The 15,284-nt window shown below is 35.3% G+C and overlaps 1 protein-coding gene across 50 annotated transcripts in view; it reads right to left on the bottom strand.

Moving 5' to 3' along the window:
* The window catches only part of KIDINS220 (kinase D interacting substrate 220), a 107,814-nt gene that overhangs the window by 51,449 nt on the left and 41,081 nt on the right, over positions 1-15,284 (bottom strand). For all 50 annotated transcript variants that reach the window (XM_072767790.1, XM_072767791.1, XM_026009160.2 and 47 more), the window contains exons 15-22: positions 14,664-14,829; positions 12,711-12,862; positions 12,235-12,524; positions 11,352-11,492; positions 10,394-10,637; positions 10,127-10,215; positions 8,375-8,519; positions 4,239-4,401 (exon numbers count right to left, since the gene is read on the bottom strand). In XM_072767790.1, the coding sequence (XP_072623891.1) occupies positions 4,239-4,401; positions 8,375-8,519; positions 10,127-10,215; positions 10,394-10,637; positions 11,352-11,492; positions 12,235-12,524; positions 12,711-12,862; positions 14,664-14,829 (1,390 nt within the window). The remainder of the gene's footprint in view (positions 1-4,238; positions 4,402-8,374; positions 8,520-10,126; positions 10,216-10,393; positions 10,638-11,351; positions 11,493-12,234; positions 12,525-12,710; positions 12,863-14,663; positions 14,830-15,284) is intronic.

Below are 15,284 nucleotides of genomic sequence, written 5' to 3'. Positions count from 1 at the left end.
CTGAATAACTTACTAACCTGAGAGTTGCAGAGTCTAATCATACTTGACCTCATTGATGGACTGTCCATCTTCCTTCCTTACTGCAGGATCTGAAGTGGCTAACTGGGCTTCTTAACATTTGTAGATTTCAGTTCTTAACACACTAATGAGTGCTGCCTCTTCTGCATCCACTTGCTTCATACCTTTTAAGAGGTACTGGTACTGACATTAGAATCAATCAAACAACCAAGTGTGGTTTGTGATTCACCCTGCCACCATAAAACAAAACATTGTTTTGTTTTGTTTTTTAAGCTTTCAATGAAACTATGCATATATACATAATGATTCTCAACTGTACGCGGCATGTGTGTAAAGGTCACTGAACTCATATGAGTGTATTAAGAAGTACAGCTCTTGAGTGCATTCAATTTAAACTATGTCCTTAGGTAAAAATGTCAGCAAAGCAACAAATATTTATTATTCAATATCTGTATCTCATTTCTCCCACAAGGAAAATACTAGTTGCCCAAATTATCTATTTATTTATTCATTTACTCTATTCTACAATATGTTCAAAAGGACTGTGAAAGTATAATTGCAGTACTACTACCAACAACAAATCTACTAAATTCAAGATTTCTTTGCAGTTAATCTTGTCCTCAAGATATATTCTATTAAGAATAAAGAGAGTACTAAGTTCAAAGGTGACTGATTTATTTTCTCTGTGTGGTTATGTTATCAATTTCATATATTGTTATGGTTATTTCTTTCTGTTTGTATTTGATACCAGGATTCACTTTTTTCCATCCTCTTTATTTTGGAATATTACTGAGAGTCTCACCACATGAAAATGTACAGAGATGCACCATCTTCCATCTCTGCATCTGTGATAGGCAAGCATTCTCACCAGGTTCTAGTTTACCCTTTCTAGGAGTTTGTTTTCTATTTTTACAAAAAAAAAGAATATCTATATATAAATGTTCTTATTCCTCCTTCCTTCTTATATAAACCCTATCATGCTGTACATCATTCACACTTTGCTATTTTCACCTAATATATCCTGCAAATTCCTCCATATCAATTACAAAAGTTTTTTTCTCATTCATTTCTACAGTTAGAAAATACTAGGGTAGATGTGCTAAAATTTATTCAACCAATGTTACTATACATGTACGCCTAAGTTGCATGGTTTTGTATTTGTGGAGGTGTATATTCAGAGTAAATTTCTGCAAGTAGGATTACCGGATTGAAGGTAAATACACAAGTACTTGTTCACTACTGTAGCTCCAGCATCCATCAGTAGGACCCACAAATAACAAACACAATAAATTTTTGTTGGATTGAACTGAAATATGAATTTTGGGGGGGGACTTTAAAACCCCTGTATTCATTTTCACAACTCTCCTGCTTCTGTCTCCGAGCACCCAGACTTTCATCACTTCCTACCTTCTTCACAGAGCATATAGAAGGCCCAGTGCCTGGGCCCTCGAAATGTAAAAAGTTGATCAGTGTTTCTGTAATCCTGAGATACAATGTACTTCTAAGCAATATACTCAACTAAAGGAAGGTAAAGAGCCTGACCTGAGTCCTCTTCTGTACCCAAACCATAGACTGACATGAACTATATATACTTGTTAAAAGGGGGAAAAAAAACTGAAAAACACAACATAATAACTAATAGTTTATTTTAAATAGAGAAAACTGGTATTTTTCCAAAGGCAAAGAAAAATTGTAGAAAACATAATATAGCAATGCCTGCTTAATAGATTAGTTGTCACTGGAGTAAATAAGACAATTTATATTAAACATCTTATATATTAAATAGAGTATTACTATCTTATAATATTCTAGAAAGAAATGGAGAACACAGAAACATAAAAACTTCAGACACTTCATTTTCATCATAAATTTTCAGGGTCTTATGTATTCCAGACAAGGCTACAGCTTAAGAAAATTTAGATGACAATACCTGCCTCTCACACTGCCTATGAGAGGCAGTGCCCTCCACATGTGGACCCTGGAGCCAGGTACCCAGCTCTACCACTGAGGCTGTGAGATATCAGGAAGTGACTCACCTTCTCTGGGCTTCGATTTTCTCATGTGTAAAATAAGAATAATGACACTTACTGCGTCATAGATTATGAGAACAAAAGGTGTGAAAACGAAGTGTTCAGAACCATGATAAGCACTTGGAAACAGCAATACTACTACTTAAGAGCTAAGTAACTTTGGGAAGTGACCTATACTTTCTGAACCACAATCTTCCTTGTTAATAAATAACATGGAACCATTTTAACCACTGTGCTTTGTGAAACTTTAAGAGAACTAAGGCACCTGGCAGAGAACCTGGTGCTTGAGGAAGGTAGGAGATATGCATGCCAAAGGAGAAAATGCTAATGATGATGATTTAAGGAATGCAACCCTTCCTTAAATGAGGACCCCTGTGAGATGAGCAGCTCTCCTGTTAACCATGATGTCAAATTTCTTGAAAACAAATGTATTAATCTAGGAACAATAGCAATTCAGACAGACTCCAAAAATCCCGTTTATAGTTCCTAAATGAGGCTTATTAGTCTTTTCTCAGACATATTTTCATTTACACAAATAATAATTTCTCAAAGATAAGTTGAAGTGCCAGAGGATTATCTGTTCATGTTAATTAGTGCTTTGTGTAAAAAATATACCATATGAAAATAAGTCCCATTATATTAGTATGAATTATATTTAAGAAGTTAAAACATTTAAAAAGTTACATTTTAACTATTTAATAACTGTGCTCATATAGCAAACATTGTGTTATGATGCAAAATTTATTCATGAAATAAAACAAATTTTTCTATTCAACCAAGATAAAAACCAATTATGTCTCTTATAAGAAAAAGATAATTTCTAAAATATCAAAGAGTAGATGCAATACTACTTCTCTATAGCATGTGGTAATTATGTATCACTGCCATCTACTGGAATACCTACTTGAGACAGCACACAGTTTAAACAATTGATCATTTTAGTATAAATTAAAAGGCGAAACCAACAAGAGCTCATATCTGTACACTATTACCACATTATCCTCTAGAATTCTAAAGCTAATAATTTAACTAAGAAAACATTAAATAAAATACGTACATGAAAAATGGGGAGGAACACCTAAGTGGCTCAACTGGTTAAGTGACAGACTCAATTTCAGCTGAGGTCGTAATCTCTGGGTCATGAGATGGAGCCCCATATTGGGCTCTGTGCCCAGTATGGAGTCTGCTTGAGATTCCTTTCCCTCTCCCTCACCCTCGATCCCTCCCCCTACACTCTCTCTCTCTAAAATAAATAAAATCTTTAAAAAATATGTGGATTGAAAAATAAGAAAAACCATATGCCGACAGTACTTAAAGAAAATTTTTTTGTAATCTTAAAGGTTGCAATATATGAATTATACACTAAATGCTTTGTTAGACTTAGCATTTCATTTATATATTAAAATAATAATTTTGGTTATACTGAGTTTATAAAATTGTAAAATTTCTTCGTACTTTTTTCCAAGAGATAGTTTAATTAGCACAGCAATTAAACACTTTGAAGGAATTAAGTGTTCTGGAAAACAAAAAAATTTACTATTTCATTTATGAATTTGATAAGAAATTGTCAACTCTTAAAACTTTACATACTTGAAGTTTCACTGAACCTTACTTAACTGCATGTCTTTCAAGAATAAATTTAATTTCTTATCAGAATAAAACAATTTAAAAGTACTTCAAATGACTGACCTTAAAGGAACAATAAATTCTTTCATTGTTTAATGCAAAGAATGTTTTCCACTCTATATTCGATTTCAAAAATCCTCCAGATACAAAACTGAAAATACCTGCACTAATGAATGCTCTGAAAAATGTAACCTCCTTAATATTCAATGAAGACACTTAGAGTAAAATATAAAATGGAAAAAATAACATTTCAAGATCTGCATTTTGTGTATTTATAAACACAAAGGATATAAAAGGATGATTAATTAAACTTCCTTTTACCATGTAAGTTACAATAACCTGGGGAAGAATATATCCAACTAATGCTGTAAATTTTACATGCGATATTACCTGTGCTAATACAACTCTACAATTGTAATGGAATTAATGAGAATGATTGGTTGAATCCAGAAATACATATTTCATGCATATTATTTTGTATTCATTTTGCTTTATATGCATTAACTTTTTTCTAAGAAGTCAACTAAAGCTAAGATAAAATCAAATATAAAGAGGTCAAAGTACCTTTCATAGATGGTTTTTAATGTCATTTGATCTGGAATACCTTCAGTCTCTTCCAAATACAATATGAGCCAAGAAGTTCGGTATGGCCACTGCTCAGTAAGGTTGATCCAGCTAGCAAGCCTGTCCCAGTTGAAACTAATCTGATTGGCTCTCAGTAACCGCCCTTTAAAAAAATGTATAAATATTTAAAAATTAATAGTGTGTAATATACTAATCAAAACATTTAACATATTGACAAGTAATTTAAATTTTTAAAAGTTGCAATTTAATTTACACTACAAATTGAAATCTACTATTTATATAGCCTCTATAATCCAAAGAGCTGTACTGGAAAACTTCTAGGGAAAACACAATTCTGTTTAATTCTAAAGTAATTTTTTTGTATCATTTGCCATTAGTGCTATAAACCGCTTTGACCATGTACATGTAGGCAAAAAGCTTTCAGAACTATGTGTCAGACAGTCTCAACACTCACTGCCCAAGATCAGACAGCAGAACATCAGTGCACCCATGATGGACCTTATCTTTTAAAATGCCATCTAAGTTGGTAAATAAATGATATAGTGCATTAAAGGTGATCAGTTCTTTGGAATAAGTTAATAAAGCAAGGAGTGTTGATGAAGGAAGTGTAATTTTATATAAGATAACAAAGGAAGGTCTTGTTGAAAGCTGACATTTAAGTAAAGACTTAAAAGGAGATGAGAAAGTCCATTACGCATCTCTCCAAAGAAAGATCATTACAGGCAGAAGCTCCTTAGGCAGGAGCATGCATGGCAGTTTCAGGGAACAGCAAAGAGGTCAGTAAGGGATAGAAGAGGGGAATAGAAGATGAGGTCAGAGGTAGGCAGAGGTCAAGAGAGAGACCTCAAAAAGGGCCTTGTAAGAAACAGTAAGGACTTAAGATTTTTATCTTTAGCAAAATGGAAACATAATAGTTTTGAGCAGAGAAATAACATGATTGGCTTCTATTTCAGTCACTGTAGCTGCCACATGGAGAATAAACTAGAGGAAAAAGTAGGAGCAGGGAGATGAAGAGATAAGACATAATGATGTAATGGGTAAGGGTAGTATGTTACAAATCATGAAAAGTGGTCAGATTCTGGATATAGTCTGAAAATAGAGTTAAAGAAGGTAGTACAGATTGGAGGTGGTGTAGGAAAAAAAAAGATATCAAGTTTTTCTTTGCCCATGCACTGGAAAAAGAGTTGATTAACTGAGTTGGGAGACTACGGGTGGATTAAGTTTGGGGCAGAGGATGAGACATTCAGTTTTGGACATGGTAAATATCAGACATATATATTAGACCCCACTAGATATTAAATAGGTAGCTGGAGAGCAACAAGGTTGAAGATACACATTTGAGAATCCTATACATGTAGATGGTATGTAAACCTTTGGGACAAAATGAGATTACCAAAGGAGCTGGTTTAGATGGAAAAGGAAAGAAGCAATGCCCGCACCAGGAGCATTCCAACACTCAGTGGTAAGGGAAAATTATGTTTTTATGGCACTTACTGTTACACGACTTTATATCTTCTGTCTTCACCAAAAGGGCAGCTTTATCTTGTTCACTGCTTATCTCCACAATACCCAGACCGTTATCTGGCATATCTAGATACTCACCATATATTTGTGAAATACATATAAAGATACTGATGATACATCTACAATTATGTTACGTGAAATTGTAGAACATAATCAATTTAATAAAGTTTGAGACCTCACTCGAAGGGATTTAATTATCAAAAATATTGTACATTTTTAGATACAACTACCCTTGGAATCTAGTTCATAGCATGCACCTCAACCTTAGTCTAAGAGCAAATTCCAGTGTAACTATCATAACAGTGTCAACATTATTCAATATTACAAAGTATCTTTCAATATCACGCAAAGAAAGAAACATATACTTACATACTAAATTACAAGTATTTATATTTGTATATAAGCATTAACATGGTGAAGAGCAGAATTCTATATAAAGAATTTGGTCACAGGGCAATGATCTTCAATATTATTGTCATATTTTTTAATTTAAAATATCATTTGAAAACTAAAACAGCAACGTAAAAAATCTGAATTTCAACATTTTAAATTATAAGTTATTAAGACATCCCATGTTCATGGATTGGAAGACTTAATATTGTTAGAATGTCAACATTACCAAAGCCATCTACAGATCCAATGCGATCCCTGTCAAAATTTCCAATGACTTTTTTTCAAAAGTAGAAAAACCCATCATAAAATTCATATGGAATTTAAAGTGATAATAGCCAAAACAAACTTGAAAAAGAAGAACAAAACTGAAGGACACATACTTCCTTATTTCCAAACTAACTATAAAGCTACATTAATCAAAACAGTGTAGACTGGTATAAACACAAGCATACAAACGAATAGAATAGAATAGAATAGAATAGAATAGAATAGAATAGAATGCCCAGAAATAAGTCCTTACATATATGGTCAAATGATTTTTGACAAAGGTGTCAAGATCATTAGATGAGGAAAGGACAGTTTTGTCAATAAATTGTGCTAGGGAAACTGGAGATCCACTTGCAAAAGAAGGAATTTGAACACCTACCTGACACCATATATAAAAATTAACTCAAAATGAATCAAGTTACCTAAATGTAACTTAAAACAATAAAACACTCAATAGAACAAAAAACTTCTCAACATGGATTTGGCAGTGATTTCTTGAATAAAATACCAAAGGCACACAAAAAAAATAAGACCAACTTCATAAAAACTTTAAAAATTTTTACATCAAATACCACTGTCCACAAAGTAAAAACACAACCTACAGAATGTCAGAAAATGTTTGCAAATCATGTATCATATACCTGATAAGGGATTAATATCCACAAAAAACAGAGAACTCCTAAAACTCAAAAATAAAAACCTAAAGAATCCAATTCAAAAATGGACAAAGGACCTGAATAAACATTTCTCCAAAAAAGAAATAGGAATGGTCAATAACCATATGAAAAGATGCTCAACATGATTAATAATTAAGGAAATGCAAATCCAATCTACTGTGAGATACTACCACTCACCTATTAGGACAGCTACTTTAAAAAAAACAAACAAGTGTTGGCAAGGATGTAGAGAAATTAGAACCTTTGTGTATTGGTGGGAATGTAAAATGGTGCATCAATGGAAAACAGAATGAGGATTCCAAAAAAAATTAAAAATAGAAATACCACATTACCCAGCAATTCCATCCTCTTCTAGGTATATATCCAAGAGAAATGAAAATAGGTTCTCAAAAAATATTAAGATACACTCATGTTTATAGCAGCATTAGTCATAATAGCTAAGACATGGAAGCAATCACATGTCCATCAGTAGACAGATAAGCCAAAATGTGGTATATACATACAATGGAATATTATTCAGTCTTTAAAAGGAAGGAAATTCTACATGCTACAACATGGTGAACCTTGAAGACATGAAATACATCAGTCATCACAAAGATAAATACTATATTATTCCATTTATATGAGGTACTTAGAATAGTCCTATTCTGTAGAGACAGAAAGTAGAACTGTGGTTGTGAGGAGCTGGGGGGGGGTAGGGAGAATTATAGAACAAGTACAGAGTTTCAGTTTTTCAAGATGAAAAGAATTATGGGGATGGATGGTGGTGATGACTGCACAACAGTGTGTATGCATATAATACCACCAAACTGTACTCTTAAATATGATTAGGACAGTAAATTTTGTTATGTGTATTTTATTTAACACAATAAAAAAGAAAAAATATCTATCACTTGAAAACTAAAAAAGAATAGCAGCGTACAAAATCTGAATGTCAACATTTTAAATTATAAGTTAATTATACTCAGTTATACAAATTAGCATAAAATTATCTTTATACAAAGAGAAAAATTAAACCTGAGGTGAAATAAAAGATTTTTTAAATCACCGAGTTTTAAAAATAACAATGTACAACCGATGGTTGATCTTCACTGTCAAAACTAATGCATGTTGTATTAGATACACTTACTGCAAATATAAGTGATATAAGCAGTGTAAACATAGGAACACAATACATCCTTTTGCTTCTGAAATTGCTTTGTTAAGGTGTTCAAGTTTATTATCTACCATAAGACAGGAAGAAACAAAAGTTACCTGTCACAGAAACGATATTAAGTAATCTTCTCATGGTCTGAGGACTTATGTCACTGAACCAGTCCTCGGTAACCAGCAGTTTTGTAAGATCAAAGGACATCTGCCGAGTAATGGTCCGCTGCATCTGCCTTCTTCGGTAAGTATCCTGAAAGATTGTATCAACAATGAGAATGAACCAAATTCTCCAAGCCTGAGAACTTAAGACTTTTTGAGAATATATGTTTATGACGACAACAAAAATAATCCAAAATTTTAGAGAAAAATTATAATAATAACAGGCATTATAATTATTATGATTATTCCCCGAGGCAGAATCCTCACAGAGCAGCTATACAGTAATATTAGCAGCAACTGCATCAAATGGTGTAGTTTAGCTTCAGGTGTATTCTGATTTATAGCTGTACAGTTAGAGAAAGCTAAATGCCTTGAAGATTATAAATAGGCAGAATTATGCAAAGAGAACTCAAGTCAAACTCTTACAGGAGTTCCATTTTTTTTTTTAAGATTTTATTTATTCATAAGAGACACAGAGAGAGAGAGGCAGAGACTCAGGCAGAGGGAGAAGCAGGCTCCATGCAGGGAGTCGGATGTGGGACTCAATCCCGGGACCCCAGGATTACACCCTGGGCCGAAGGCAGGCACTAAACCGCTGAGCCACTCAGGCTGCCAGGAGTTCCATTTTTATAGGAGCCCTAAATAATAAAGCAAATAACTTCTTGTCTAGTTTTAAGATTTCAGCATTTTGATGTTTAGGTTATTTTTAAATGTGTGACAACTACTCCCACATCTGCATGAGAAATAAAGGCACTCTAGTGGTCAGAGTAGGGTAGAGAATCCCTTGTAATGGCAGGAAGAACCAGGCACAAAAAAGGTGACTTGTCATCTGAAGTCATGGTATATGCAACCACAGGGAGCCCAAATGGCCAGACTCCCAGAAGACAAATTCAAAATGTGAAATTATACCCTCTTCTTAATTTAGTACTACCAAATATCGTACATTAATTTTGCACTCATACTTGTATAGGATAGAAACATAAAATCACAATGTCATTGAAGACACATTTTTTATATAAAATGTCCCAAATTTAATGGTAGCAAATTAGGAAAAAGAAAACAGTGCTACTGCCAGCCCAATCACTGTAACTTACCTGCAAGTGGACATCTTCCTGTCTTGTAATATTCCCTCAATCTACACAAAAGAGAGTTCTAGGAATAGGGTAAGACAGGGAAAGCACAAGCATTACAAGAGAAACCCAAGGTGACTGGGTAGGACACAACATCACTATGTGGGTGTAAAAGAAAAGGCCACACCTCACAGTCATCAGGGCAGGAGGAAGGCCAGCAGGAAGAGCATGAAGCTCTTCTCTTACAAGCCTTGTTGTCCTATACAGCTCTGGTGGCAACAGGCATCCAGAACGGGTACAACCTGGCCTAGAATGAATACAGGGGTTCTCAACCCTGGATGATATCATCTGGAGAGCTTTAAAATCTCAGTCCCAGAGATTCTCATTCAGCTGGTCTGAGGACGGGCACCTGGGAACAGGTTAGGACAGAATGGGCACTACCACACAATCCACAGCTCCTACAAGCTCTAGGCTCATAAATTTCCTAAAAAGCCACCTGAAACCAAAAGGAAATTCAATAATAAAATTTATTTGATGAACTTAATTCAGTATTTACAGTAGCATCACCTTTACTTTATTCAAACAACAGCAATACAAACACGTGGCTCAAGACAAGGTGGCATCTTACCCGTCTATTAAGGGCTGTCTTGCTACCAAGCTTAGTCATCTCTCCAAGGCTGTTCTGTGAAACTCTTCTGTCAGCATCTTCCTGTATCCCTTAAAGAATTTGCAGAGAGAGCACCATTTGTATTAAAATTCCATTGTACATGATGTTTTTTTCGTTGTACACGATATTTAAGAGAAACACCAATAGTATTTTTCAAGGTAAAAGGTAAGCCACCATAAAATACACGGACTACTTCAAACCTGAAGCAGCTGAGGACTGGATCTTTACCTGTAGTATCTGTGCAGGGAATGTCCCCATTTGTTGTTGAAGTCACAAGAAATTTTCTTGCATTGCTTAGTCCACGACTATTAAGGAAAACAGGTAAATGAACTATATTGCGCATATAGTCATGTCCATTTATATTTGAGTCACGAAGCACGCTGTTGAGGTTCTGGTTAATTGCCTTTATAATAATATGTGGATCACTTGCAAAAATGGCAATGAATGGGCCTTTTGAAAACAGAACTCGGACCTGTGGTAGAAGAAATGTGTATTTATGATATAAATTTAAAAATATCCAAAGTAACAATAAGTCTCTTCCAAATCTGTATTACCCTTTGGTGACTATATTTTTTCAAATTTTTTTTTTCAAAATATTATTTCACATGAAAACAAATTTCATTTAAGCTTCAATCTGGTTTTTCACCATCTGACAATTTTTCACCACCTGACAGTGATAAAACCTCCAAAGAAAACGATTAGGTCTATCCTATTTTAGATATTTATGGTCTACATAAAAGGAAAGATCAATACACAGAAATATTTGTGAACCTACATGAGGTGCTGGACAGACTGGTTTCTACCCACAGCTACACACTATTGCTGTAACATACCTTACAGAGAGCCACTGACTTATCCCTACTTAAACAAAACCTACAGATTTTGCAAGTTCCCTACTGTTGCCTCTGACTCTAACCACAACTACGTGCAAAGGAGAGCTGGAGTCACACTATGGTCTTCAGAGCTACTCTCTCATTTTCTCATAGCCATTGAGCTAAAATTGTTTGAATCTGTCTGTGAGGAGACATTTACTCTTGCTATGCTTCTGCACTAAAAAAAAAAAAAAAAAAAAGGTTGGTTTTACAAAAGAAAAAGTACTATTCAAATTGCATTCGAGAAATTCATGAAGTCATTCCTCTCAGCTGCCACATGTGACAATATAAGTTTCAACAGGGCTAAGACCTACAGTGTCCAGCATCTGCAGTACTTTGTCCTGCTCGCAGGCATCTAATCCATCAATGATAACCACCAGCCTTGTCTGATTCTGAGTGAAGCTGTCAATGGTTTTTGCCATCCTGGCCATCAATTCCACTTCACACTTAAGAACCTACACAAAAAAAAGGACAGAAGCACTGAAGATATATGAAATTTAAGCACATTTCTTTAAAAGCCTGACAGAAACTCATCTAATAGGAAGAAAAATCCTAAGTCTCACTGCCAGTTGTGGTTCCACTTAAAACTGCAGTGAGTGCTTCACAATTTATAAAGTGACTTTATATAAATCAGAGCATTTTACCCTTAAAATAAGGTAGCTACATATCCATTTTAAAAGGACAAACTGGGCTAACTGACTTATTTGCCAAGATCAAATGCTCTGAAAGGCAAAAGACTAGGAATTGAAAGCAAATTCAAATGATCTAAACACCACACTACAGTTGGTTCCTGATAGCATGTGACCTTGATCAAAGAAAGGGGCCCCAGATATTATAATGAAGTCCCTTTTGATTCTAAAGTATGGTCCTATTTTACATGTTTTGGTGGTTTAATCTGCTTCCTCTATCAGTTTCTAGAGGAGCCCGTATCATTAGGCAGGAAACCCATTACTATTAGGTAGGTAGTGACCTGTGGAGCGATCTGCTAACTGCTAGAAGTACCTTATAAAAAAGTCTATTTGATAAAAACCTGTTTTTAATTTTTCCCACTTCATATGTACATTTCCACAGGGCAAATCTGGAATAAAACTAAAAAACACTGCAACATTTTGAGAGTCCACGCCCTAATGTCCCATATCAAGGTCATGGTAGCATACTCATATTACAATTACTTTCTAATGGTCAATGAGTACTTACCTTCATAAATCCTTCACTTTTCAGTTTGTGCAGTTTGGAAGCAGCATTATGGAGGCGTTTCCTTTGAGAATTCAAGAGAGAGTCTAGTACTTGCCACCACGTACGACAGTTCAGCACAAAGGCTAATCCCACTATTGACGCAATTGATATGAGGACAGCATTCACTGTCAGATGTTTTGGGTCAACTCTAAAGATAGCCAGGAGGGTAATTCCCGCAATAATGCAGCCAAAGATAAAAAGGAAGATGACAAAAGATGGCAGGCAGCACGTTTTTTTCCATTTCTTTTTGCCTATAAGACAACAAATGGTTTTACCAATTACTTACAGCCCAAGTATCTAGAAGATCCTAACCATGACAGTCATAGCATATGAATTTCTGATGTTTGATTTGTGTTTTCACAGAAATGCACTGAACATTCATCCCATCCTCATCCCCTACATGCACAAACAAAGAAGGAGAAGGAAGGAAGTCCTACCTTGAGTATCTTCAGTCTTAAATACACGAAAGAGCCTGGTTGCCAAAAAGCCAAATTCTCTCTCACAAGCATCCGAGAGAGTTGCAATCATTTCAGCCATCGATGTTTCTCCACCAACACTGGACAGCCTGTTGTAATCTGTAAACAAAAACCTAGGGGGAAAGGGGAATGAAACATTACTCAGTTATCTAAAGAAAGAATTTCCACATACTGTCATCTCTGTATCACCTACCCTACATTTTCTTAATGTCTCTTTTAAAACATCATCGTTACAGTTCCAAGGAGGGAAAAGAACTTGTCATTGGGTTCCTTTTACTTCTAACATTGTACATATTTGTCTTAGAAAAAGGCAATAACCAAAAGAAAGGCAGCAGAGCTGCATGAAGTTAACTAATTCTAAGGATAGTGGGGTAACAAGTGGCAGCAGAGCTCAGGCCAGGCCTCAGAACCCCCAGCACAGGGCCTGGGACCCCAGCACAGCCACAGGTGCAGAGCCTGAATGGGGCGCACAGAGAACATGTGTGAGGCAGCGACAGAGAGACCAGAAGGCTGACAGACTACTCCAGTCATTAAGAATTTAAGGCCACGGGCAGCCCTGGTGGCACAGCGGTTTAGCGCCGCCTGCAGCCCAGGGCATGATCTTGGAGTCCCAGGATCGAGTCCCACGTCAGGCTCTCTGCATGGAGCCTGCTTCTCCCTCTGCCTGTGTCTCTGCCTCTCTCTCTCTGCATCTCTATGAATAAATAAATAAAATCTTAAAAAAAAAAAAAAAAAAGAATTTAAGGCCACTGCAAAACTCAAGTTTTTAGAATGTTTGATTTATAGCTTACACATTTACCAAGGATTTAAAAATGAGGTGTCAAAGATTTTCACTGTTGTTCTTTGAGCTAACTGAATAATTTGTATGCTGATCTTCTGAGTGGATAGGATTTCTGCATTTGCTCCTTTCTCCCCTTCAATTCCTAAACTAAATGCTCATCTCAATCCAAAAGATAAGAGCTGCTTTCAAAATACAACCTAGGATTACACGATACTCTCTTGTGTGATCTTGGCTTTGGCTTATATTATTTTAATTGTTTTTTAAAATACCATCTTATTAATTTAAAATATATTTTCTGTAAAAATATTTCCAATTATTTTATTCTACTCTCTATGTTTTCTAACCTTTTCATTTGTAAATCCTTCTCCTAATGCTTAATCATATATGCTAATTACACAAGTTTTTATCTTTATCTCTTATATTCATAGTTTTGCTGTTTCATCTGGTTTAGCCTATTTATTTTCATTTTAAGTTACACATCTTATAATTTTATGATTCTTAATCATTTAGTACATATTTGACTATTCTGCTCATTTCTATTGAATTCCTTTTGCTTTCAATTCTCTACTTTTTTTGGTTTTTCACTTGGCATTCCTCTGGAGCCCTCTACCTTTCCTTTTTTCTTGACATACATGTTTTTCACCTTTTCTAAACTGTTTTCTCCTACATTTCCTATATGACATTAATACCAATTTTAGAGAGGCAAGTCAATTTATTTCCACAAGCGAGGAAAGAGTGGCTCAGAGAGCGAGCTCATTTGCCAAGGTTACACACTAATGCAAGGGGATGCCAGGACTGCATCCTGGGTCCTGTGCTCTCTTCAAAGTATTCCCATAGGATAGAAAAGATGTCATGAGTGGGGCAGGGGAAGGAGCAAGAAGTTAATGCTCAGATCAAATTTGATAAATCAAAGTTAACCACAGGTGTCTCTGATCTTTTTATGTACAAGAGGAAGAAGAAGATACAATATGAAGTGCTTCTCAAACTTTTACCAGGACACATTGTTTTAGTTCTCATATATAAAGTTCCAGAAATCAATGTTTTTTTGGAACGTATACTGAGAAATGACACCTTATAAGTTTATTTTTGCTTCACCTTATTAAAAACTACTTTGTCATAAGGGACCAACTCACCTCACAGGTAAAGCTTTAGTGGTTTGTTCTGGCAGTTCAGGTGGATTCACAAACATCAATTTGAGGAGAAGTTCCAAATATCCAATATGTCTTGCCAATCTAGTGCTGAGGACCCAGGCCCAATTCCAACTCTCTCCTTCCCTTCGTCCACCAAAGTAAATGACAACTGAAATGCACCGTTTAAAAAAATTACTCAAAGCAATCATTACTCAAGTAGCCTCTTTTCTCACATTGTCAAATATCAAGTAAGGAAAGATAGGTTTACATGACTTTCCCTGGTCCCTAACTACTTCTCAAAGAACTCAACTAATTAACCAACACAGAAAAGGTATATGAAAAACAGAAAGTAAACTAAAATATAATGTAAGAAACATAATCAGAAAGATAAAGCCTGGGCAGCCCTGGTGGCACAGCGGTTTGGCGCTGCCTGCAGCCTGGGGTGTGATCCTGGAGACCCGGGATCGAGTCCCACATTGGGCTCCCTGCATGGAGCCTGCTTCTCCCTCTGCCTGTGTCTCTGCCTCTCTCTCTCTCTGTGTCTATGAATAAATAAATAAAATTATAAAAAAAAGAAAGAAAGAAAGATAAAGCCTTAAACAGAAGCATATCACTTAGTTCAGA

This window comes from Vulpes vulpes, chromosome 8, assembly GCF_048418805.1.
Source record: "Vulpes vulpes isolate BD-2025 chromosome 8, VulVul3, whole genome shotgun sequence".
NCBI lineage: Eukaryota > Metazoa > Chordata > Mammalia > Carnivora > Canidae > Vulpes > Vulpes vulpes.
This window is presented reverse-complemented; position numbering and strand designations above follow the sequence as displayed.